General features: G+C 37.1%; 1 protein-coding gene across 2 annotated transcripts; it reads right to left on the bottom strand.

Moving 5' to 3' along the window:
* On the bottom strand, window positions 1–26805 carry rexo1 (REX1, RNA exonuclease 1 homolog). Of its 2 annotated transcripts, XM_002938819.5 has the most exons (16): window positions 26537–26800; window positions 19211–20730; window positions 15998–16090; window positions 14681–14915; window positions 13856–14001; window positions 12068–12205; window positions 11868–11991; window positions 11116–11229; window positions 8386–8523; window positions 7805–7918; window positions 7433–7506; window positions 5306–5416; window positions 3500–3615; window positions 2840–2978; window positions 1871–1991; window positions 1–931 (listed from the first exon to the last, which is right to left on the bottom strand). In XM_002938819.5, the coding sequence occupies exons 1-16, from the start codon at window positions 26670–26672 to the stop codon at window positions 843–845; spliced, it is 3408 nt and encodes a 1135-aa protein (XP_002938865.3). In that variant the 5' UTR covers window positions 26673–26800; the 3' UTR covers window positions 1–842. The 2 variants fall into 2 exon arrangements, 1 of the variants encoding a protein (XP_002938865.3); XR_004223325.1 differs by lacking the exons at window positions 1–931; window positions 1871–1991; window positions 2840–2978; window positions 3500–3615 and having other exon boundaries at window positions 5361–5416; window positions 7760–7918; window positions 26537–26805.
* Window positions 26806–26954: the final 149 nt, after the last annotated feature.

Raw genomic sequence — 26954 nt, 5'->3', positions numbered from 1 at the left:
TTAATTATCATGTAAATTTTAATTAAAGCTGATCTTAACAGCAACACATTAGATATGGTATAAATGTGCTGACCTCACAGTACAAAAACAGTGTTTATAAATTAAATACAACCTAAAATAAACAGACAACGGTGCTTCAGCTCAACCTGGTATGCTTTCATATCTTTCACCAGCTTCCTCTATTTTGCATAATTAAAATGATTTTTCAGGTTTTTGCAGCCTGCATAATACCGTGAGTATTTATATACATATTGCTTTTGAGAACACTGAACGTAAAAACTGCTTTTAACAAAAAAAGAAGGAAAGGAAAAAGGGGAGGTGGATTATTTCCCCACTTTTCAGGCTGAAAGATAATAAATAAGTAAACAATTGCTGAATTTTTTTGAACACTTTAGGGCTATGGCTGCCAAAATGTCCACAACCTGAAGAGGATTACTTTTATTGATTTGAATGGAAATCATTAAGGATCATCTGTTCCTGGGCAGAAACTGCACCATTTGCATCAATACTATGCATTTCACAATAGGTGGAAGAGAGGCCCTGTGCCATAGCCCTTAAGGACTAATTTTTCAGTACTTTAATTAATGCATTCAGTTAGTTTCCTAACTAAAATATGATTATGTTGGAAATTAGATGTCTGAGAGATCCAAGTCCAATGTTTCTAGTTTCCCATTTAAACAATAATTTTTTCATTACTGTGTTGACAAGCGGCCTCTGCAAGTGCAACTGCTCCAACAAATTTTAGGGCCATTCCATATTCTGAATTTGGTCCTTTGTGCGGGTGTTTAGTTCCTCCATTCGAGGGCTCAGTCAGTCATGAAATAAAGGTTGTTGTGCAAAAATCATCGTTTCACTTTAGCATCTTCCTTTACCTTCCAGATCATGAGCTCCATGCAGGAACACGCATCTTCACTGGAGTCATGACCCCCCACTACGATGAGAAAGGAAAGAACAAGTGTCAAAAACTGTTGTTGTCATCTAGATTATCGAAAATGCCTGTCTTTATTTCTAAAAAGATCCCCTGTTCTCCCTATATAGGGAACTCCAATCCCCCAACAAACCAGTTTGCCATTCAACAGATATTAAGAGTCAGCCAACCAACATTTATCTAACAGTGGGTGTTCTTAACTAAGTAGTGCTACATTTTATTTTGTGGCAAGTACATTATACTACATATACATATATATATATATATATATATATATATATATATATATATATATATATATATATATATATATTATATATATATATATATATTTTTTTTTTTTTTTTTTTTTTTTTTAATTAGTTAAGTTGAAGTTAATTTTCAAAACAGATTCTGAATGTTTAAAGGAGAACATAACCCTAAAAAAATAGAAAATTTTATACTGAATTTGCTGTACCAGCACTGAGTATCAGCAGCTCCATAATATTTATGATTCATCCAAGTTGTCTACACCAGCTCTCTATCTTTGACCTTAATGGACAATTTTTGAGGGTCAGTGATGCAGAATATGTGTGATCACTGTGATCTGGGCTGCTGCTGAAAAGCTATGATTACATGTAAACATAGGTAAATCATCAAAACATTACAGTGCTTATAATGGAGAGCAACTGTTGCTGCAAGACATTTTAGAAAAATGGTAGCTTAGACAAGGCAAATTGCAAGCCCACACCTTTCCTAAAGTCAAGAAAAACAAAGCAAGAGAAAAAGAATTATATACTCAACTTCATTACAAACAGAAAACAAAGGTATTTTTAAGAAGGGAGTGAAGCTTTATGCTAAATGTGCAAATGTGCTGCAAAACTGTTGTGTTTCTAGTCATATTAATGATACTAATTCATATAGCAGTTTCGGATTTTTCTCTTTTATTTAACAAACTCTTACCACTGTCCTGAATAATACGTTTCAAGTGATCTGCCATTAAAGATCTCAAAGCCCGCTTGTATGGCAATCCCAAACGATGAGGGAAGACTATGGCTGTATCTACCACAGTGGGATGTATCATCTAAGAATGAATAAGAAATCAATGTTAATGGGGATGTTTAAAAACCATATATACATAATTTAAAAGGGATAAAAAAGAAACTACATCACTGCAGATCCATATCTAAAAAGGTGTCATTAACAGCTACATGCACTTCTGACCATTGGTAAGCCTCTCTGTGGTGTTGATGGTATTGCATATTGTTAGTAATGAAATGCTGTTAAAGGGTAGCTCCTCCAACTCTGCATATCTACAGAAAATGTGGTGCAAGCCAATTCCACTTCCTCCTTGCTGGACAGGGCCTAGAGCTTTTTGGATAGACACTTACCCTTAAACATCAGACTGTACATACATCAGTTACTACATCAGGCAAATTTTATTGCCCACAGCTTCAATTCTTTGTGGATTGATGACATTTTGTATTCAATTTTCGAATTCTGTTGGCATTACTACATTTGCTCTTCACTTATTATTTTGCTTAAGAAAATTGATTGAAAAATCAGAGAAACCTCAACCACTGATACTGAACACAAATATCATGCATGGCAAGATTCAGCCAATCAGAATAATGAAATGCAAATGAAGCAGGAGAGGGAAGTCATACGCCATAACCAGTTTAGTGTCAACTTCCTGTTTTGGGTAGAATGCAAGCTGGAGTCAGTGATCCCTTTAGAAGACACTGATCTAGGCCTGTAGCTACAAAACTGAACTTTTAAAATAATAATAAATAACAAAAATGTTCTCCCAAGTATATTGTAATGTTTTATTATAACATAAAAAAATAAACAGTTTTATTCAGCACATTCTGGATAATGGGGATTGTAGATAAGGAAATGCATTCCTGTAGCAAAAATGTGGTTGATTATTACCTTTAGTGCAAATAGGTCACTTTCCAAGCTGTGACCAATCAAGATCGTTTTAGAGCTAAACATGCAGAGGAGGACAGCCTGTACATCCCGAAGCGTCATAGTAGTATTCTGCAAATCCTCCTCTGTCACGCCTGAAAATCTGAGAGTGAGAAAATAAATAAAACAGTTATTCATACTTAGATCATTCATTCCACAGTGCTATATACAGCCATATAATACAACCAAGACTACCTGCTACATAAAGACGGAGAATATTTTCAGTTTCTTGGGACACATTTTATTTACCTATAAATTCTTTTGTAGAGGTATGAATTGTCAGTTCAGAACTACTTGGGTATTGTATTTGGGACAACTGAAGACAGTAAAATAAACCTTCTCAATTGAAGGCAGTGTTCTCCAGAGCAGGTTTTGGCACACTGCCTGGCATTTTATGTAGTCTGTCTGGCTCTGGTCCTGCCTCTTACCTATGAATAGACTAAGCATTTTAACTGTAGTGAGTGGGATCCTTCTGATGCACCACTATCCGTAGACAAGTATAACAATTAAACAAGAATAATGACTGAAATTTCTGTATTCTTGTTTTTCTTAGGAAGGTAACACAGGGAAATAAACACATAATTTGTCTAAACTGTGCATATTTAGAGTGTTATTTGTATTTACCTTGTGTTATAATCCACAATCTTGTTGTCAGGTTTAACAAAAGTGTCATATACAACTTTAAGTTCTGAGTTAATGACTGTGACACGGGTCAGCTCCAGGCCTTGCGTGGTGTAGCACTGTAAAGTGAAGAGAGTGACATCAGTCAAAATTGTGAAAATCTGGCATATCTGATATCTTACCAGAATGAATATTAGTATATAATATATAATATAATTTTAGTATAAAAACACACTAACATTATTAAAACAAAATAACTATTTCCATTATATCATGTTACAACATTAGAACAAAATGGTTACAGAAAAAGATTAATGATGGTTACAAATCCAATCAATACTACTGCAGAAAAAGCACAAACTTTACAACAAAAAGCTAATCCCAAATGATTAATAGTAAGGACACAGATTACCTTACTGGGAGTTGACCTTATTAATAACTTTAAAGGAATACTGTCATGGGAAAACATTTTTTTTTTAAACACATCAGTGTTTTTTTTAATTCAGGCAAGTTTATTGAGAAGTTTTACTGCAGTTCAGCATATATACATCACATTATGAGGCAGAGTTACACAATGTAATAAGATTCTAGTATAAGACATGTTTTGCAGTAACAAAGGTTGCGAGTTATGTTGCATTTGAAAATACATTGTAACCTTTTCTTTTGTGTGCATTTTCCTTTCCCCTTCAATTTCCGACCGTTTCCCTCAGGATGTTGGCACATATTACAGTTTACAAACATATTATTCTCCAGCAGAGTTCTGCATTGAAATCTGTTTTTGAAAAATGCAAACAGATTTTTTTTTTATATTTAATTTTGAAATTTACTAGGGGGCTAGCCATATTCTTCATTTCCCAGGGTGCCACAGTCATGTGACCTGTGCTCTGATAAACTTCAGTCACACTTTACTGCTGCGCTTCAAGTTGGAGTGGTATCAACCCCCTCCCTTTCCCCAACCCTCCAGCTGACAATCAGCAGAAAAATGGGAAGATAGCAAGATAGCAGCTCCCAGTAGATATCGGAATAGCACCCAATAGTAAGAAATCCAAGTCTGACTTGAGACTCCTCCAGTTACATGGGAGTAGGAGAAACAATAGGTTACCTAAAAGCAGTTCTAATGTGTAGCGCTGGCTCCTTCTGAAAGCACAGACTCGGGCACAATGCACTAAGATGGATGCCTACACACCAATATTACAACTAAAGAAAAAACATTTGTTGGTTCAAGAATAAAATTTTAAATGGCAGAGTGAAGTATTTTTTTTAATGTAAACAATGTAATTTAGAAATAAAAAGTACACCATAGAAATCATGACAGTATCACTTTAAATATTATTTAAGGAGAACTAAAGCTTAACTAAAGAAGTAGACTCCGAATACTGCACATTACGTGTTGGGCATCTATACCAGCCCAAGGCAACCTCAGCCCTTTAGAAGTAAAGATCTGTACCTCCAACTTTGTAGTTCATCTTAAAGAATATATATGCTATATGTATGTGTGCATAAATACCATAATAAAGATGCATGCAGGAAAACCACCAGCAGTCTGGGTGCCAAGTTCCAGGCCAACACAACCAAATAGGAAAAACCAGCACAGGACTGGTTAAGATTGATATTGAATATGTTTACAGTCAAAAGGTAAATCTTAGATAAAAGGTAACACACTGAACCTAGATAAAGAAGTAGCTGTGTAACTACAGGAGGTCAGACCCCACCAATCTCCGTTCCCAAACCTTCCCCACCAACTGCATCAGGGTTAATTCTTTCTGCAAAGGTGTGTATAATGAGATAGTAGTCCAAAATTTGGCTCACCATTTCACAATCCAAGGCAAAAATCCCAGGATTCCCATCAACAGGTTGTGGTTTCTCAAATGTTTTCACAAATCCATCTAGGTTCTCCTTACGGCCATCATGCACATGTTGCTGAAAAAGGAAAGGAAAGGTGACATTGCTGCAGTTGTTTAGCACTAATAAATATACCTCTGCTGTTAACATTTTTATTGTTGCTTTTTATTGCTTGGCTTTGTATGGAGGCCTTCTGCTATTTATCTCCTAACTTTCAAATCTGACACTTAACTCCCCCTTATAATATCCAAGCACCAATAGAAAGTGCTCCTCAGAAACATAAAAGTCCAAACACAACTGGGTTTCTCACAGCATCCTTAACTTGGTATAAAAACAGACATTTTCAGACCTAAAGCAACTAGACTTGCTAATTAATCATTGAAGATGTTTCACTACTCATCCAAGCAGCTTCATCAGTTCAACTGACTGGTAAGGGAAGTCCTGAGCATATAAACTTTTCCACTAATCCCAATCACAATGGCACATTGTAACTCCAGATGGGTGACACCTGAAACTCACAGGAGGTATGAATTCTATGGAGTTACTTTGATAGGATTACCAAAGTATCATGCAACTCACAGAGCCAAGTGTTACTTACAAGAGTTGCACGAATGGATGTGTGAAGATTTTTGAATACTGCCGGGATACAGATGTCAGAACAACATTGTATGAAGCAGACAGATGATGTTGAAGGCCCCCGCCTCTGTTTAGGGATGGTTTCTCAACCTCAAGATGAATAGCCTCTTTTACACCTTGTTCAGTCTTCTTTGTCCAAAATCTGCTATCCTCAAAGGAGTGACCCTTGTCTTTTAGGTGTAGAAATACAGCCAAGTCTTGCCCTGTAGAATTAGCCCTCCTATGCTCAGCCATTCGCTGTCTATGTATAAGTCTGTGCACTCCTCACTACACTGGACTGCCTATACTACATTGCTTTGTTTTTCCTTTGGTGTTGGATCCTTCGAGTATACCAGATTTTGTTTCAGTGTGTTGCTAGGTTTGAAAAACACAGGGATGTGGTGTTTGTTGAAAATTCTCTGTTGAGTTTCTCTGACACTCCTGCTCCATATGGGATGACTATATTACTATCAAAGTAACCTCACAGCATTCACACCTCTGTGAGCTTCAGGCGTGAAATGTCTTTAATGATTACTAAGCAAGTCCAGTTGCTTTACTTATATTAGATATACCATGACCTGGATGAATGAAAATCTTCATAGTCAGACAATTTCAGAGTTTTAACAATTTTTTTTTAAAAAGGCTATATTAATGTTTATTCTTCCTTTAGTTAACTGTATGGGTGTTAGGAATAAAATGAGGAGAAAAGACCTTTATCATATTTGCATTAGAGGCCTCTACTATCTTTGTCTACCACTGTGGCAGAACTACTAAGGGGATGGGGGATGGGGTGTGAGGGTAGCCCCCACCACCACCAACACCATTGGGCTTGCTGAGGAAATCAGTGACCTAAATTGTATGTTAGTTACTTTGCGGCAGGTACAGTGTGGGTGCAGATGCAGGGGTGCTATCATTATGTTACTGGTTCCCCATTACCTATTGTGCAAATATGTGTTAAATCAGCAGCCTATAATGCAAGCAATGGGCTTTAGTGCCCCTGTAGCTAGTCAAAAGTAATCTGTTATGGATATTACCATATGTTTTTGTTAACAGAACTTCTAAATAACTCAACATGCATAAACTCCTGTTCCAAACTGCAAATGTTTGCTATTTTTTTTTTTTTTAAATATATTTTCTGAAAATGTACTTAAAATGTGTAGTATCAAGCAGTGATGCATCTTAAGGGCAATGGCGCATAGAAAGGCATCTTCATGAGATTTGTCTGTCTGACCATTGCCTAACCGTTTAATTGCAACAAGTAAAACACATTACCAGTGGCAATATATTGCAGAAAATTGCTTTTTTTTGCATTTTCCCCAATTAAAGTGCACAAAATACAAAGCATAGCACTCCTTTCTATTTTAAAAATACAGCACCGCATATTTTTAGTAGTCTTGTGGGAATGTGTGTTTGTATTTAATATTAAAGTATCATGGTTTGATACATGGTTTTAAAAAAGAAAAAAAAAAAGATCCTTACTTTTGCCGTTTGACAACCAGTTGATCCAACAGCTCCAGAGCAGCAATTGTAATGAGTTTCCAAAGCACCATGCACTGAAACCAAATAAGAGTGGATTTTAAATGTAGCAAATTTATGTTGCCTCAGTAAATAACAGGACTGTTTTACATGACTGCACAAACATACTTTCTACCTAGACCTTTCTAAGAACACAAGCCTGTTTCTTTCTCACATACTTCCTTAATACTCCAAAAAAAAAAAAAAAGTTTCTTATAAACAAATGCTGATCCCCACCCCACCATTACAATTAAATAAATTAAATCACTCTTGCAGCCCTGCAATTCTCACACACTGTCTGTTGCTCTCTCAGCCCCTCCCTTCGTCAGACGGCACCTCTCTGCCTGCGCAGACGACCCCAATGATAGATGCATTCCTCTCTGCGTACACAGTTTCCACTGGTGGATACTGAATATTCTGCTCCACAGCGACAGCACACTCTGCAGGAAGCTGCAAAAATGAAAAGCACACAGATTAAGTAACCTTTTTTTTTTAAAAAAAAACAACAAAAAAACGAACATTATAGTTTGTCTACCTCAATGCACGTTTCAACTGTCCCTTTTATATAATTTTTTTAAAAAAAAGTTTTTACCCTAAATGGACCAAAAGGGTTTCACCCAACGGCAATGTTTCCACCAATTTCTTTTTGGCTGTGTGCTCCAAAAAAAATGAGCCTTTGTGAACACTCTTTAAAACCATGTGCTCACTTTCAAAATTCCTTGCACTCACCACAATATTTTGCGTGCGGGGTCTCAAAATTTGTGTACATGCACACAAGCGTGAACATTGCCCCACAGACTCACTCATGGGTGGCATATGTTTCATGTGTTTTATAAGCTTGTTAGTGAGCTCATACATACAAGTTCTGCATAATGTGCCATTTCATTTAGAAGGATAATCACTGATATTTTACTCACAATCAGAGTTCCTCTTTTCCTCTGCATTAAAAAGCAAGGCTTTTCCAGCTTTATCAGGATGAGCCATCGGGTATCCATGCTCTTGCTGATCCTCTTCAGTTAGCATATAATCTTTTAGTTTTGTATACAAAGCGGCATCTGTTTAACATGTAATAAATATGCAAAAAGAATAGCATTAACACTAAAACCTAAGTTAATACAGACACTGCACATTATACTTTGAAAACCAATGGGAAAAAAAAAATATATACATATATAGGATCAGTTATCTGGAAACCAGTTTTAAAAATGATTTCCTTATTCTCTTTAATAATGACACAGTGTTGCTAGTGGAGTACCACAGGGTTCTGTCCTTTGCTTTTTAACTTGTTTATTAATGATCTGGTGGTGTGCATAATAAGTTGGCGACGATAATAAATTGTGCAAAAACTAAAAGTTCCATACAGGATTCTCTGCAGAGCAATTTAACAAAATTGGAAGACTGGGCAGCAAAATGGAAAATGAGGTGCAAAGATTGAAAAGTGCAAAGATATGCACTTTGGTAGCAATAATATAAATGCAAGTTATTCTCTAAATGGTAGCGTTTTGGGGGTATGCTTAATTGAGAAGGATCTGGGTGTTTTTAAGTTTTAAGTTGTTTAATTCCAGACAATGTCATTCTAAAGCAAATATAGTGCTGTATTGCATAAAAAAGGGCATTGACTCAAGGGATGAAAACATAACCTTGCCTCTTTACAAGTCTCTGGTGAGACCTCACCTTGAGTATGCAGTGCAGTTTTGGGCTCCAGTCCTTAAGAACGATATTAATGAGCTGGAGAGATTGCAGAGACCTACAACTAAACTGGTAAAGGGAATGGAAGATTTAAACTACGAGATGAGACTGTTAAAGCTGGGGTTTTCTCAGGAAAAAAGGCACTTGCGAGGAGACATGAGTACTCTGTACAAGTACATTAGAGATTATAGACAGATAGGGGGTGTTCATTTTTTCCTATAAAAACAGCGCACTATCAGCCATCCCTTTAGATTAGAGGAACAGAACTTTAATTTGAAGTAATGTAAGTGATTTTTCACGGTAATGGCAGTGATGTTGTGGAATGCCCTTCCTAGTGCTGTTGTGATGGCAGATTCTGTTAACGCCTTGAATGATTTCTTGAATAAGCATAATATTCAATGCTATTGTGATACAGGTATGGGATCCGTTATCCAGAAAGCTCCAAATTACAGGAAAACCATCTCCCATAGTCTCATTATAAACATAATTGAACATTACAAATGATTTCCTTTTTCTCTGTAATAATAAAACAGTACCTTGTATTTGATCCCAACTAAGATATAAATAATTCTTATTTATTTTATTTAATGCTTAAATGATTTTTTTTTTAGCAGACTTAAGGTATGAATACCCAAATTACAGAAAGATGCCTTATCCGAAAAAGCGCAGGTCCTGATAATAAATCCCTTACCTGTACTAAAATCTGCAGTTAGTTTTAATGCTGGTATATATGGTTTATGTATGGGAGTGTATAGATAGGTCAGAATTCCTTTGTGTGTGCTGGGTTCACTTGGAAGGGTTGAACTTGGACTTTTTTCAACCCAATTTTTTTTTTTTAAAATGCGAGTTTAGCCAAAGTAGAAAAAAATTACACAGATATCCATTTTGATAAATATGCCCCTTAGTCTGTGCTTCCAAAAAAACTCAATAATTCCCACAAAGTATAATATTTTTAAATTTGTGTAATAAACCACTATTTTCACAGGGGTTTTCGGTCTTATCTTACAGGGGCATTATTTTTAGGTATTTGAGATATCAGCTTTAGAGTGATAACACTAGGCTTTCAGCTGAACAGCTGTCTTGAATGTCAGTGTGTCAAAGACTGTCTATGCACTTTCAATGCAATGGATATTGGAATGCAATCTAAACCAAATCTAAGAATACAAATATGCTTCTTACAGTAATCAGAGACCTTCTTCGAAACAACAAAAATATATATTGTAGAACACTTCTAGAACAGTAAATTGTATTTAAAAATATCTTTGCTGGGTCACATTTCTGTTTTAGCTTATGAAAAGAAAAGGTTCTGTAACAGTTGAACAGATGGTGATACCGCAGAAAGGGCCTATCCAGACGAACTAACTTTTGAAGAAATCCAAACTCTTAATTTAATGGAATGGCTGATTATCATATACCCAATGTCCAAAGCATGACGCTTTTTTTTTTAGCTAAATTTTTTTTACAGAAATCCCTTTATTAACACCAAAGCAAGGCTGCTGCCTGAGTGCTCAGTTGTTTAACTGGAAGCATATTTTTTTTTTTTTTTTTTTTAAATCAAAAGAGGTCCAGTTTAATGAAACTATTCATTTACAAAGCTATGTAGATCTGGTCTCTGCTTTTAAGTGCTTATATCCTTTACTTTTCAGGTGGAAGTGTTGTTCTGTTTTTATTTCAGGTCTTTTATTGTGTGGCAAATAGATGAGCAAATCTGTCCCGTTTTGCAAAAAAATTAGCAAAACTGTGGGAAAATTCACAAAACTGAAAAAAATTTGCAAAACGCGGCTATGCATAACTTTCTTGACGCGCATGACTTGACCATGGTTTTTTTGACGCAACCACAATGTATTTGACGAGACTGCGACTTTTTTTGATGCAACCACAGCTTTTTTCTAACATTTAGGATGAATCAATTTCGTTATCCTCCTCACATAAACTCAGTAGTCTAAATTTGTCAATACCTGAAAGTTTCTCATCCTTATGACCACTGTTACTCAGAACAGAGAAACTGTTTTTTGCCGCTAGCTTCCCTCCCAGGACAGCTTCATGAGATACAGCTTTCTTGTTCGTGCTTTCTGATATAAAAAAAAGAAAAAATATGTAAAATAAAAACTTCAATGGTTATACAGTAACTTTTTCAGAACCAGAGTCTAACTAAACATTTGCAGTTTAATGATAAATCTTATTCTTTCAAGTGCTTAAACATGAGAAATACAGGTTAACATCCATCCACCACACATTATGTATTTATGGAATCATGCCATTTGAGCAACAGATTGTTCCCTTTTTGTGGGAAAAAGAAACCCCCCTCCTCCTTGTCATATTTATGCTTGGATTCATCTCTAAGTTTCTTGTTCTTTGGTAAAGGATAACCTCTCTTTCCTGATGCTTTAGATGTCACCCAAATCTTTACCAAATAACATTTTACCTACAAAAAAAAAAAAAAAAAGACTACAATTTCCTCACTGCAGCATAACCACACAAACTCATCAAAAATTTGGTTATGGATTAAAATCCAAAACCTGAAGCATTAATATTTATAAACTGATAAAGCAAGTCAGATCCCATTTAAGGATATCATCTTGTGCTCAGGGGACAGTACATAGTGTACTAGCAGATGGCTCTAAAGGGTATCATAGAAGCAAATTAGTTTCATTAACATAGAGAACTTTATTAGGAACTTCTAAAATATCAAAAGTGATCTAATACTCACTAGATGAAGAGGTGTTATTACTTGGTCCTTCATTTCTCAGTTTCTTCAAAGTGTTAACTGCCACATTCAAGTAAATATTACGACTGGTGCTACGACTATAGACACCTTTCTCCTCAGTGAGAGCCTGTGGGAAGAGGAAAATTATGACCTGACCACAACACAGTATAAGTAACACTTGTATGATCACTTTCACATCATACCTTGTCAAATGCCTCTTGTTGTGAAGCACATAACTTTAGGCACTCATCAATAAAGAGGTTGAGGTATCGTTGTCGTACAGTAGTTGGAACTTTAGCACCAAATTCAGTGGGAATTACTGGTCTCTTCAGTGTGGAACTCTGAATATAGATAGGTTTTGTGATAGTCAGTATAGGGAAAGATACAAAGAGAAGAGCACAATTTTTATCAACACATATCTTATTAGACAGTACTTTGAAAAAGATAACCCGGAGAACAAACAAAGTAACCTATGACATTGCCATAGTGACTTTTATTGCAGAATTATCAGCAACAAGCACAGGGTTATTGCCTGTCGAGGAGCACATATGCATTTGACACAAGGACTGATCAACGTGTAAGTAACAATAATTAGACAGTACTTTCAAGTAGTGGAGAAGAGGATACATGTATTTATATTAATTGATTACTTTTCACATGTGCAGGAAAGAACCCAAATACATTCAAGGATATTGCATAGAAAACCGAGAACAGATAAAGTTAATCTAGTTAAATAACCTTACCTTAAGCAGAGTAAAAACAATACACCAAAAATTTAGAAATCTTTCCTAAAAGTAAATAAGATTACTTCTAGTTATTGGTGCAAGAGTTATTAGAAATAAAGCACTGTAGCTCCCAGCAAAATAAATGCTGGTTTACAATTCAATAGCAGTATTAACCCTCCACCCAGTTCTTGTTAATAATAAAATTTTTAAGATTTCTTTCTTGATGGTTTTCTCTTTACCTGTTCAAATACATACACCTAAAATCCGCTTTCGGTTTTGATGCATACTGCAAGTTTCTATTTTTGGTTTAGAAAATTTGGTTGCTGTGTACATGTATAGTGGAAAGGCACTCTGAGTTTTCTTGACTTTTCCCACTTGTCCAAGCTGCTTCTTTAGTACGAACTGAACTTCAAATGGGAAAAGTCATTTGAATGATTGGTGAAACGTTTTCAAGGACAATGAAAGGTTAATATAAATTAAAAGTAAGTCTAAAGGCATATACTTGCTGCATATCTAAATTCCCAGATCCCTGCTTGCTTCTCTGAGATATGCGATATGTGGCGTTTTTACTAAACAATAGGAGGACGATTGGACAGTATGCTTTTTAAATTTTGACTTGCATTCTCCTTTAAAAGCACTTTGGAAGTTGTTTGTTTTAAAAGATTTGATAGGTGCTATGTTTTAACACAGCTACTTTGTTTTCTAACTAAATGCAGTACAGTATCACCTTTTCAGGTCTGGACTGGGATTCAAAATATGGCATTGCAGGTTCCCAGAGACCTGAACAGTTCCCCACCAGCCCAATAAATAGTCTATGGCATCTTACTGCTCCTCTGGCATTTGCCAGATTCCACAAGCTTGCCAGTCCAGGCTTGCCCCATTTTACATTTTCAGGGGACCAGAAAAAAAAAAGTGTAAAATCTGCGAACATGTTAAATAAGCCATATGCATTAAAGCAACATATTCTTTAAATACTCAAATAATTTAATCACAGATGTCAGTTTTACTTTTTAATTACAATATTTACAGATTTTTTGACAAGGGTTAAGCACTGCAACTTTAATGTTACACTAGGGGACAGCATGTACAAGACCTCTAAAACCTAAAGCAATAGATGATTTGAATAAGTACCAGTTAAAATGCATTATAAACTGGTGGGAACACAAACATTTTCAAGGGATGTAAAATTGAGGTTTTACTGTATTAAAAGTTCAGATTAGCTGCTCTTTGGAACTTTAGCTGGGGTGTTTGCCGTTAAAGTCATACCTGTAAGGATGGTGCATGTGCCTGTCTTTTTTGCACTGCTGCGGTGGTGGTTTTGGATGCCATGCCAGACAGAGTTCGAGTCTTAATTGCAGAGGATAAACTACTTGGTGATGGAACCATACCAACCGAAGCAGATTTATTTATCTCTAAATTGAACAAAATCAGAGACAAAAAAAACAAACAACTAAGAAGTCATCAATAAAGCAAACTACCTGTAGAAGCTGATGTTTCCATCATCCTGTTATCAAGTGCTTGTAAAGCAATACAATGCTTTTTCTATTGTTTTAATTATGAATAATCTATGTTTTTTCTGGAGTTTCTTTTGGATTTAAACGAGGAAACTAAAGCAACTCCATATTTTGTCCTTGCGAGACTGATAATTACTTTACTGCCCCCTCCCATCCCATCCCCTATTGTTCCGACGCTTTAGTTAGTAATAGTCCATTATGCAGGAGGATTATATGTGCACTCATCTGCTTTGTAAGGATCAAAAAATATACAGTAGCTTTAATCCCCAATAATGAGATAGTTAGGGCAGGGAGACTTTGTGACACACAGAATGTGTGTGCTTTTTGCAGTAACAAAAAATATTCAGTCAGCATTTCATAAATTATTAAATATAAAAAAGCTACGGTTTTCTCTACATCAATAGGCATCTGAATTTGAAAATAAAAAATAGATTTGTATTTCTTTTTCCCACAACCACATTTACAGTAAAAATATTTTGCATGTTAGAACTGTATCATATGATCCGGGTCATATGATACAACAGGCCCCGAATAGAAGCCAACACCCATATCTGTGATGAATAATTCTTCTGTTTACCTGGGGAGAGTGCCTGACTACTGGGTGATGGAAGACCAGGCACATGTGCGATTCTCTTCTTTGCCCCTGGCTGAGACAGTGAAGTTTTATGAACAGTGCTTGTCAGCTTTATTACTTCCTGCTGTGCAAGGAGCTGCACAGCCTGCTCCTGTGCCTGCTGGATTCGTAGATAACACATTTCTTGAGGTGTTGGGCGGCGGCATGGTAGGATTACAGGCTTGCTGGGAACATCTTCCTATCAGAAGTGAAAAATCAAAATCCCACATATAAACTATGAAATAATATCTTAAAATTAAAGGGCTCAAATATATATATATATATATATATATATATAGAGAGCAAAAAGCGAAGAAGCCGGCACTCACGTCATAATAGGGTCACAGATGCCTGGGTGCAGTATACAAAATGGTAAGTACAAAAGATAAAGGATGCCGCACTCACAGGTCTTAGTGAAAAATAAAGAAAAATTTATTGTGTCAAACTAACGTTTCGGCTGACTCCACAGCCTTTCTCAAAGTGAACAGGCAACCCAAATTGGCGCCAAAATCCAGCTGATGACGTCATAGAGTGTGTAACTAGCGCTTCAGCGTTCAGTGCGAGTCTCCGCATACTGTATAAGCTCGCACTGAACGCTGAAGTGCTCCAGTTACTATGGTAACCCATGCGCAGAGAACCCCTCAAGCCGACACACCAACGCTCTAGCTACTACGGCAAATGACTGATCTGGCGCTTTGACTCCCACGAATCCTCAATCAAATGACTCAGGTGCTACCCACATAGGCAGGTGCACACCGGGAACGTTTACAAAAAAATTATTTTATTGTTCCATAAAACTAGGTCAGGTACACGCAGTGGAGGTCTGGCCGAAAATGCCTGCTTTAGCGGTTTTCTGGCAAACCTCCACTCCACATATCTGCATTTAACGGAAGCTGTATTTACATGTCTTTAAAGGAATCTTTAAATGTATACACTAACAATTTTTGGTTCGGAAGCTGGGGTTCCTTTTTAAAAATTATTAGGGATGCACCGAATCCATTTTTTTTTGGATTCAGCCAAACCCCGAATCCTTCCTAAAGAATTTGGGCGAATAGCGTACTGAATCCTAATTCACATATGTAAATTAAGATATGGAGGGGTTCAACTTCCATGTTTATGTGACAAAAACTTGATTTTAAGGATTTGGATTTGGTTTGGCCAGGAGCATGGATTCGGCTGAATCTGAATCCTGCTGAAAAAGGCTGAATCCTGAACGGATTCCTGGATTCAATGCATCCCTAAAAATTATATAAGCTGTGCCAAAAAAAGAAAAACACTTACATTAGCTGGGTTGGTAACATGAGAAATCCTCTTCTTCTGCCCAGGAAATAAAGTGGTCAAATTGTCTTCTGATATCTTGCTTTGTACTTGAGGCTGGCATAGAACAAATTGGGGAGGGGGTATATAAAATAATAATTTACTCATTTATTATCCCTAGTAGATTACAGTCAAAAGTAATTGTCAGTTTCACTGCAGTTATAACTCTGCATTCTGCTTGATGGTTGTCCCTGGGCTATACCGCAAGGTGGTAAGAATATTGTAACTAAATGCTTGTGATTATAACCCATTATAACCTATTGGAAGATATCTGAATAAATAAGGCACGGATGTTGCAACCACAGTATTTGGATGGAGTCAGCAACATTATATAGCAAACATCGCATGTGTGCTTACATATTCAAGCTTGCTTGCAATGTAAAATATTGCCACTGAAAGGTGATGTAAAACAGCTAAGCAGCGTACTGAAAGGCTGCTAAGTATAATCAGTTTTGTTGAAGGGAATAAGCTGTGTCAGGTATACAGTGGTTCTCAAAAGTTTGTCAACCCTTTAAAATTTTCTATATTTTTATATGAATATGATCTAAACAAAATCTGATCACCTAAAAGTAGATGAAGAAAACCTAGCTAAACAAACAAAACAACAATTTCTATATTTGGTAATTTATTGAAAAAAAAAAAAAAAAAAGAAAAGAAAAGATCTGCACGTGGCAAAGTAAGTGAATCCTTAGAATTATGACATAATTTGAAGGTGAAATCAGAATATGGTGTTTTCAGTCAATGGGATGACAATCAGGTGTAAGTGAGAGACCCTGTTTAATTTAAAGAATGGGGATCCAGCAAAGCCTGATAACAAATACAACACTTTTGTGGATGTTTATCATGGCTCGAACAAAGGAGGTGTCTAAGGACCTCAGAAAAAGTTGTTGATGCCCATACATGATCAGATATAATAATTTTTGTTTCATTTGTTTCTCTGGGCTTTCTTTGTCTACTTTAAGGACTTGATTAAAAATCAGATGATGTTTTAGGTTGCATTCATATAAAGATCTGTTGGACTGATTATTTGATTATTATTGCACCATAAAATAGTTTATTGTTTAGTATAATGAAAGCAAAAATAAAAATTTCAGATATTTGTTATCAAAACAGCTGACCAGTAATGTTACCTGCTGACTGGTTGCAATGTGTTGTGGCCATACACCATCAAACACCTACGGGTGGGCGATATCAGGTGAATCCAGGCTAATTCTGTCATTTGGCCCTGGGGCCAACCGATCGAATAAGAACCGCAGGTATAGGAGAAGTCGGATCAGGGACCGCATCAACAAGCTGATGCGGTCCCCGATCCAACAAAATTTTTTAACCTGGCTGATCAATATCTGCCCGATTTCAGGCCAGGTATCGGTCGGACAGGCCCGTCGTTGGTGCCCCTACATGGGCCGATTAGCTGCCGAATCGGTCTAAGGGACTAATGTCGGCAGCTAGAAATGGCCCATGTATGGCCAAAACAAAACAAGTTGCAAACTTAAGACCATTTATTACCCAAGTAGCTTGACTTTTGTTCATTTCAAGTTTTAAACAACATTTAAATATGTTTTTACAGTTAGTAAATCAAAACTTAGGGGCACATTTACTAATCCATGAACGTACAAAAAGCGTCCGAATGCGTTTTTTTCGCAATGATCGGTATTTTGCGATTTTTCCGTAAATTGTCGCGACTTTTTCGTAGCCGTTACGACTTTTTTGCAAATTGTCGCGACTTTTTCGTAGCGTTACGACTTGCGCGAATTGTCGCAACTTTTTCGTAGCCGTCGCACCGAGTACGAAAGTTTCGGATTCATTCAAGCTTCAGTATCGTGACTTTCCTTGGGCCAGGTTGGAGCTGCAGAGTGCCATTGAGTCCTATGGGAGGCTTCCAAAATCATGCAAAGTCTGAAAGTTTTGCCCGCCATTTACGAGCGCTCAATACGAAAAAGTCGCAACAATATACGAGCAAATCGTAACGGCTACGAAAAAGTTGCGAAAATTTACGAAAAAGTCTTAACGGCGATGAAAAAAATCGCAAAAAATACAAAAAAGTTGCAAAATGTTAGTTTCCAATCTGAATTTTTCCCATTCGGATTCGTGGATTAGTAAAGCCCCATAGTTTGAATCTGTTGATGGAGAAGCATTGTCTTTGCCTGGGTGAAGGCATAAGTGGTCGAAAACAGCCGAAATATGCATTTCCAGCCAATATCAGCCACGTTTCCCTGCACCTGGGCGGAGACAATGCTTCCAGGTGCAGGCTAGCTAGCAGGCTGGTGCCAGTGTAGGGGCAGGTTCTCAGCCTGTGTTTTCCACAGACCGTGTGGCACTAGCCTAATGCTGTTTTTGTAAGGAAGACTTAAACACTTATAGAAGGTTATATTCAAAATGTATAAATATTTCCTTAGGAAAATCAGTAAAGCAAAAAGATTTACACATAACAGCTTGCTGCAGCACTCTACTGGGCAGCAGCTCCAAAGGCAATTTTCAGCACCTTAGAATTTAACAAATACTAATTCATACAAACTCATCATAAAAAGCTGAACATAGGACTTTTCTTCTCAAGCATGCTGCAAGTGGCAAGAGGAGATTAAAAGAAACAGAAAAAGCTTTTCTCATCAGTATAGGAATAACCTACCAAGTGAGGTGGCAATGATTTGTTGGTATGTTAAAAAAATGGTTGGGTGCCTTTTACAAAAGGACATTACAAGAGGGTGGTAACCTTCAGGTCAATCGTCTTCTAATTTAACTCTTTATATGCCAGGATATCCCAACTTAAAGGCAACATGCTTTCCTCATATCTTAAACACTAAAATGTCAACAACAAAGAATCTATGGTGCTGGTAGGAAAAAGGGTTATATTTAGGATCATATCTCCAGCACTCCCATTTGGCTTACTTCTGGGTCACTCTGCAAACCTTTCAAATTGTCCTTATTGCTTTAATCCAGAATACAGTAAAGAACTATGCATGTAACTATCAATTTATATGAGCAGATTGTTATATAACCCTCTCTGGATTGCTATCCCTACAACAGTAAATTCAGTTAAGGAACCCTTTCATACACATGGACTTTTAGATATTTTGGGATGTATTTTGGATACATATAAATGTTTTTACTATTCAGCTTTTCTATGTTTTTATGTGTCCCCTAGATTGTGCAAACAAAATGTTTTTACTGTAGAATTACCTGGTTTGCCATTCTGCCCTTGTCCTCAGTTTTTACATCTTGAGACTCATAAAATACCCGCAGGCACTCCTCCATTGGATCAGAGTCAGAATCCACCTCTTTTTCTAGCAGTGAATAATCAATCTCATCCACAGATGACGTTGACGGTCTTTGAAGAGCCTTGCTATTCTGCATACTGCAATGTTCCTCAGTGTCAATATACTCTCCTTTATTGGACCCTGGTCTAGCATCACGTGAGCCAACTTTTTTCTTTTTTATATCCTCATCACTACTTTCATCCCCAAATAAATCCACATGACTGAGAGAGCGTTGCTTTGACTTAGCCTTTATAATACCTGTAGATGTCTTTGCCTTTTCTGATATTTCACGCTTCAGATCCTTTGTTTTATATTTTCCATTTTTCACCCCGCCCTTTGTGTCTTTTTCAAACTTAACCGGTTTCTCTTTGCTTAACTTTTTTACGAGCTTCTCCTTTTTACTTGAGTCTGAACAGGGTTTAACTGAACTTCTCTTGTCCGTTTTATGATTCTTGGATTTACCCTTATCTGGTTTGTGGGACTCTGGTTTTTGTTTTTTTGGAACAGACTCTTTATCAGCTTTGTTAATACCGGTATTTGTATCAGTTTTTGTCTTTACAAAATGATGTACTTTACCCTTCTTCTCCTTTGTTGAGCCACTCTTGCTAACAAAGGGTGCTTTAATTTGGTTAGTAACCAACTGACCAATATCTTCCATATTGTACTGTACAGCCATCTCCTTTATCTCTCCAGAACTCTTGTCCTTTCCTCCAGTCTTGGTGGCTTTATGTGTGGGCAAGACTTCCTTTTTCATTTTGGATGGAATTTTTTTGTCTTTAATTGTAGCAGACTGTGATTCAATCTCCTCTTCAGAATCAGAAAATTGAGCTTCAACCACAATCTCAGAGGCACTGCTGCAAACCTTCTTTGCTGATGGGGAGTACGTTTCTTCATTATTTTCTAGTCTGCATCTTTTGGTCCCTTTTCTCTCTCTCTCTTTGCTTAAAAGTCTAGCTGAGTAGTTGGACATGGGGTCATATTCTAGATCTGTAGGTGGTTTAGAATTATCAATTACATACTTATTTGCTTTGTATTTAGAGACTGGTGCAACAGCAGTTGGAACATACTCCATAAACCTACCCTTGCTGTTCCCTTCGTCAGAATCATTCAGGGTATATTTACAAAATGTTTTGTCTGATTTTGATAGTGGTGTGGGATTGTAGTCTGTTGTGCCATTTTTGCAGCTTCCTGGGTTATATTCCAGTGGAGAATAAGCATCAGTCTGTGAAGGCCTGCTTGGGGAAGCATTGTACTCCTTTTTTGTCTCAAGCAACTCCTTATATTTTCTTTGCTCTCTCTCCACCTCACTCTTAACTGCCTCGATAGCTTTGTTGACTCTTTCCAGCTCCAAAATATCCAATCTTGGTTCAGAAATAGCTCCCAGTACATCATCATCAGCATTGTCTGGCACAGTTGGAAGCTCTGGACTGTATGGGTCATATTCTGAAAGAATAAAATAAGTTTTGGTGAACTAGAAGCCAAACCACAAAGGCAAATAGAGTTAGGGGGATCTATTTTCTGTAAACCGGTTATCTAGAAATTTCGGAAATATACAAATGGCATTCCTCACAGCCTCAATTTTAAAACATTTCTTATTCTTTCTCGTTCTTAACCGATTTGTTATTGTAGCAAAAGTACAATTGATGGCAAGACAATGCTTTCGTTTTTTAAAGGGGTAATATAAGTCAACAATAGTTCAATATTTAGGGCTTGTGCAAAACTTTTTTCTTTGATTAAATCAAAAGGCAAAAAGTATTAAGAGTTTTTTTGTGATTCTTCCACAAAAAAGGGCAAAATCGTTTACAAATTCAAGTTCTGCCACTAAGCATGGGCAAAACAAATTGCCAGTCAACTTAGAAGTCAGTGAGTATAAAACCTCTTCCTTCCCCCAGACGCAGTTTTGGTCTTTGAGGAAAAAAAAGCAACTCACTATGCAAAGGGTTTTTGGTGGACTGCCGATTTGATTCTACCTTGCTTAAACTGAAAAGAAGTTGAATGTGACCATGTGTGAGAACCAAGGGCAGGTGACACCCAACACCTACAGTACATAAGGAAGGGTGGGCTCATATTTACAGTCATGATCTTCTTTAAAGGAGACATATTGGATAAATGGGGAAAAATGCTAATTTTGTAGGCAATTATGAATAATATACGGTGCTGGTTTCACTTTGTGCTAAAAATTAATCCTATCTGTAACAATGGCCCCTTTATTGGAGCTCCCTATAGATCCTATCACTTCTCCGTCCAGTGTGAAATGAAGAGTGGGCGTGTCCTAACGGTCCCTGCCAGAAGCACAGTAAGGAGGGGGAGAGCCAATCACAGCCCTGCACTCACACAAGCACAGGCAGGCTTCAGTTCCCTATCAGGTCAGCCTAGCTGCGGATTGGTTCCTATCCTACAGTATAGTGTACGGAGGGCCGCCGGCTCCCCAGCTCATCCGGAGAATTCAGCCAGCAGGAAGTGGAACAGATGGGCGGGACTAGTGGAGTTTTTGCGGAATTTCTCAATAAATAAGTCTGAAACACAACTTTTTAAGCACAATCCTTCTATATCTAGGAGTATAATTCACTGGTACATTCTTAATTGTTATAGGATATGTCTCCTTTAAGAGAATATCCCACAGAGAGATTAGTTGCCCGTGACAGATCTCTGCTACTGCAGAAAACGAATCTCTCTAAAATGCATTTCACCGACAACAAAGGGAATCACTGGTGCAAAGATCTATGCATTGCTTTGGTTTTCCAAAGTTGTCTGCAGAGTGCCTATGCTACTACCCTTTAAGGATGATGACAAACTAAGAGATTAGTCAGTTGCAATATATCCCTCTAACATGGCCCTTAAGAGGAGATGGAACATAGGGCAGGTAGCCACAGTAGAGACTAAGCCTAGCTCAAGCACAAACTGAATGGGGCCTTATAAGTGGTAGTGTCAGTTTTCTGTTGAATGTACTTCAATAGCATAAATAAAGATTAGAAATGTGTAGAAAGATCAAGCAATGCACAAACAAAGAGCTGTAGTGGGGATCAATAGTCTGGACAGAGTCTTAGTGATTGGTTCATAGTTAATTCAGATTGAAGTGAGAAAGGGTTGACAGATAGAATCGTATAATGCCCATTGAAAGACAGAGAAGGGGTACTGCCTGAAAGCAATTTATTTAGCTGAATATTTATGCAGGAAAAATGTGTGTAATATAAATGGTGTTCTTATAAAGCAGTGTATTCCTTTTCATGAATGGTTATATACTGTCTATTGCGATCCCATCAAATACAAAGTAAATACTGTATATACTCGAGTATAAGCCTAGTTTTTCAGCACCCAAAATGTGCTGAAAAAGTCACCCTCGGCATATACTCGAGTCGGGTGCCATGGGTCCCTCTAGACTAGCACCCTCTCTCCTTTGTGTGCAAATTAGGCCACCTGCAACCAGACCTTCCAGTGCACTGGCCTAGGCTCCCACTAGCAATACTTATTTCCCCTTACATCTCCTCCGGGACTGGGTCTGCTGCCAGTTTGCCAATGTGCAATGAGCGTGGGATAGTACTCATTGTTTTTGTTGACCCTCTTCTCCGCTTACAGAGCTAGTTTACTGTTTTTCTTTGAAATAAATATTGAAAAACATATACCTCACTGATGCCTCAATTAATGTAATTTTATTTGTATTTATTTTGACTATTAAAACTTAGCAGTAGCTGCTGCATTTCCCACCCTAGGCTTATACTCGAATCAATAAGTTTTTCCAGTTTTCTTAGGTAAAATTAGGTACCACGGCTTATACTCAAGTATATACGGTAATTCAGATGGCAATCAAATTCCAGTTGAAGCCACTGTGTAAAAGGAGGGATGGAGAATATTGTTTTACAAGTGGTCACTGCTTTTGTTACTAAATCATACTATAGTCCTGGCTATTACTATAGAATTTCTTGCCTATTATAGTAACTAAAACTCAAGTTTAAGAGCAAACACAAGCAAGATATTGTGATTCTACTTGCTTTACTTGCATAATGTAGCAGCACTTTGCTGTACATATTACAGATGCATAAATTCTAACATGCTACATCAACTGAAGCATTACTATTCTGGTCAGAACCTTTGATATAACACAGGTTTGACATCCTAAGTGCAGTATACATGCAATACTTGTTGCAACAAAGGTTCCTTACTTTATAATGTTACATCTCTGGTATTAAACCATTCTAAAATGGAAAATCTTCAACTCATTTATATTTCCTTATCTATTATATTTACTTAACTATTACTTGTCATATATATGTGAATTCAGCATTACCATGTAACTGTTTAAAGTTGCCTGTTTTTGTTTATGTTTGTGGATCATGCAAGTTATTTTACCTATTTTGTGAGGCACTTCTATTTTACCTATTTTGTGAGTGAACTAGTGTTTCCTAGATAAGCCTTGGGTTATTAAAGCACATTACACTTTTTACATGCCATGCAAGATATAATACATAATGCTGACACTAAAATATAAAAGAAGTAGATTATCTTGGGATAAACTTGCTATTATTTTGGATTTGATTAAAAAAAAAATGTTTGGCATTTATATCTGTAAAGATTTTTTAACTTTTCATCTGTCCCCTTAACCCCATCTCCCTGTGAGACATTCTAAAGAAAAAATATTAACGAATGTTACTGTCCATAACAGTACCAGATTAATAAATGAGGGAGACATGCAATTTGCCTAACAATGGGAACCACTATTTTACAAGCTACACCATGTGCCAGGAAGTGGCTCATTCCCAGCACAGCATTACTCTCAACCCTCTATAGACTGAGGTAGTGATGTGGTGAAAGAGCCTCTTCTGAAGGTCATGCTAGGCTAGTGGCAGTGCAAACCTATTGCAATATCGTGCTACCTCCAGCTTGGCATGAGTGATAGAACCAGCTTCTGAAATTGACTTTCTTCGCCCTTCAAAAAAATAAAAATACAGCAGTTGTTCTAAAGTACATTTACTAAGTATATACAACAATGACAAGAGCCAGACAAAACCCTTTCACTGAGAAACGCTAAAGGCAAATTTACAGGATGGCCATCCCCCATAGATCCCATTTTAATTAAATAATTAAATTCTTTAAAAATACCTTTTTTTCTGTAATAATAAAACAGTATTTAGCCTTGATCTCAACTGAGATAAAATTAACCATTAATAGAGACAAAACAACCCTATTGGCTTTATTTAATGTTCAAATCATTTTTTAGCAGAAAACGTATGGCAATCGAAATTATGGAAAGACCAGTTATCCAGAAGACCCTAGGTCCCGAGTATTCTGCATAAAATGTCCTATACCTGTATGTATGTATGCATGCATATATGTATATCAATGCACACGCATTTTTAAACTGATTCTGAAACTATGCCTTTGTTTCTCATGTTTATATTAAAGTTTATCTTCAAAGATGCATATCAATCAACGCACAGAAGAACATATGAAGTAGTAAACAAGGAGCTGCATTGTATTGGTAGTAGATCCAACATTTGGTCAGAGACCCACTTAGCTCATAACAAGGTTACATACATGTACACATTTATATTTTCAAGAATATCTTCACCCTGGAAGAACAAATCAACCCTACATCAAACAATATGAATTGCTTTTCATTGAACTCAAAAACAGCATTCTCATGTTTCACTGTAATGAATGCTCAAGTGCAGCCTGATTAGGATGATGCAATATAGAAGTTTGAAAACTCCCTAGTTGTGTTAAACTGTCATGGGCAGAGCCATAATTATTTGCATATATATGTATTCATGTGATCCTGAACAGCCATTCTGTAAACAGTAGCATCTGACAGCAAAACCTATGTGCAATGTACTAGGGGATGGTTTTCTAAAAGACACAAGTTAATACCACTAACAAAGTGCCTAACAAATAGGCACTTGTTAATAAGACAAATCAACGACTTTTACCCTGGACTGGCAGATGGTATCTTCCTGCAGAAAGCAGAAACACCATGTAAGTAATTTTTGTCACTAGGTGGTACATAAAGTAGCACCCCCAAACATTTTTATCTTCAAAATGATCAAAGTGTATAAACTTGCTTCTTAATAGAATGTAACTTATTACAGCTTGCCTTTGTTACTTATAGGCAGTTTCTCATGCAAAAGTCAAAATACAGAAACAAATGGAAAATGTTTACTTACGACATACCGGTAAATATTTACCTACAATATAGCAGGAAACTAGCACAACATGCAATGTAAGTCAGTCAGTCTTAGGCTATAGATGTCATCAGCACTCCAAAAAATCCTTATTTCCCATAAATCCTAAGGGCCCCTTTCATACTTCAAAATGAGTATAAAAATAGTGTATTTTGTTTCATCTTGCTGTAACCTATAACCAACAGTCTTTTATGGACAAGTGGTAAATGTAATAAAATCACTTTCTAGCAGTGCAGCTCACAGTTCAGCTCAAATTCCATAAGGTTGTGAAATCAGTTATATAGTGTTATTGTTACAGCCATAACTTGTTGGTTCTTAAGAACCGGACACTTGGCCATTTTTTATAACTTTATACCAAACTGAACAACACTCTGAAATAAGGTCAAATGTATCTTTCTTGTAACAATATGCTTGGAATAATGCACACAATCACATTAACACACACGCTTTATTGTGTCTGTGTGGTCAAACGTGTTATGGTCTGTTCTATCTGGCAACTACCTAACAATGGGACCATTTTGGCTAGGGGCCTGTGTAACAACATTGCCCAATGTATATGACTGCATGACAGCTTTCACTTTTTAATTGATATTGGACTATTTCAAAAATGTAAAAAAAAAAAAAATGAGCCTTCCAGGTTTGCTGCCCGTCATGGTGTCAGTAGCAGTTTACCAGATAGCAATGTGGTACTCGGCAACAAAACCACCATGAGGCATTCAGGACAACACTCCGAGAGGTTAAGACTCCAAACTCAAAGAAATGTATCAAAAAGAGAAGCCCGGGATCTAGTGGGAAAACATACTGCTTAGTGTTTATTTCTTCTCAGCAAGATGAACTACCATTATAGGAAAGCACAAATGAACTGACAGCAATTCGTGACTGTATTGTTCTCGCCCAAGCCGCAAAACAACAAAGGACTTGGTTAAGAACTTTAAAAGCCGGCGCAAAGCGCAACATAATATTTAATTTGTAAGGCAATAGCTGCCAACACAAAGGGGTCCATCTTCTTAAGGGCACAACTATACAGAATGCTGGCACGTTGAATTTTTCCTACAGCAAAAAAAACTGCTCACCCGCCCCGACTCGGGCCTCTTCAGTAACTACGTTCCCGGCCGCCCTCCCCCGGTGCCTAAAGTGACAGTACGGGCGCCGGCAACATTCCCTAAATGGGCATTCGAGCCCCCGGAAGTAACCGGTATTCTTCAGCATCCTATCATCTACGGTATCTGGTCACCGGGACAAACAGGCCGCCGCCATCTTAGATATTTAAGGCTCAGGGGCGGGACTAACAGGGTCCTCAAACTGGGCTGTCTTCTTGGTATGCCTGTTCCGTAGAAAGAAATTGATTGTGGTTTGTTTTCCGAATGACTTGACGCAGCCTAGCGTAACTGCTTTTGTTAGATCGGTCAGCTTCCCCCCTCCATTATTTATCGTTTATAATGAGACAGAGTTTATGAACAACAATTCCCAGCGTTCATAGTCGTCTATTTC

The sequence above is a fragment of the Xenopus tropicalis genome, chromosome 1 (genome assembly GCF_000004195.4).
Source record: "Xenopus tropicalis strain Nigerian chromosome 1, UCB_Xtro_10.0, whole genome shotgun sequence".
Lineage (NCBI taxonomy): Eukaryota > Metazoa > Chordata > Amphibia > Anura > Pipidae > Xenopus > Xenopus tropicalis.
This window is presented reverse-complemented; position numbering and strand designations above follow the sequence as displayed.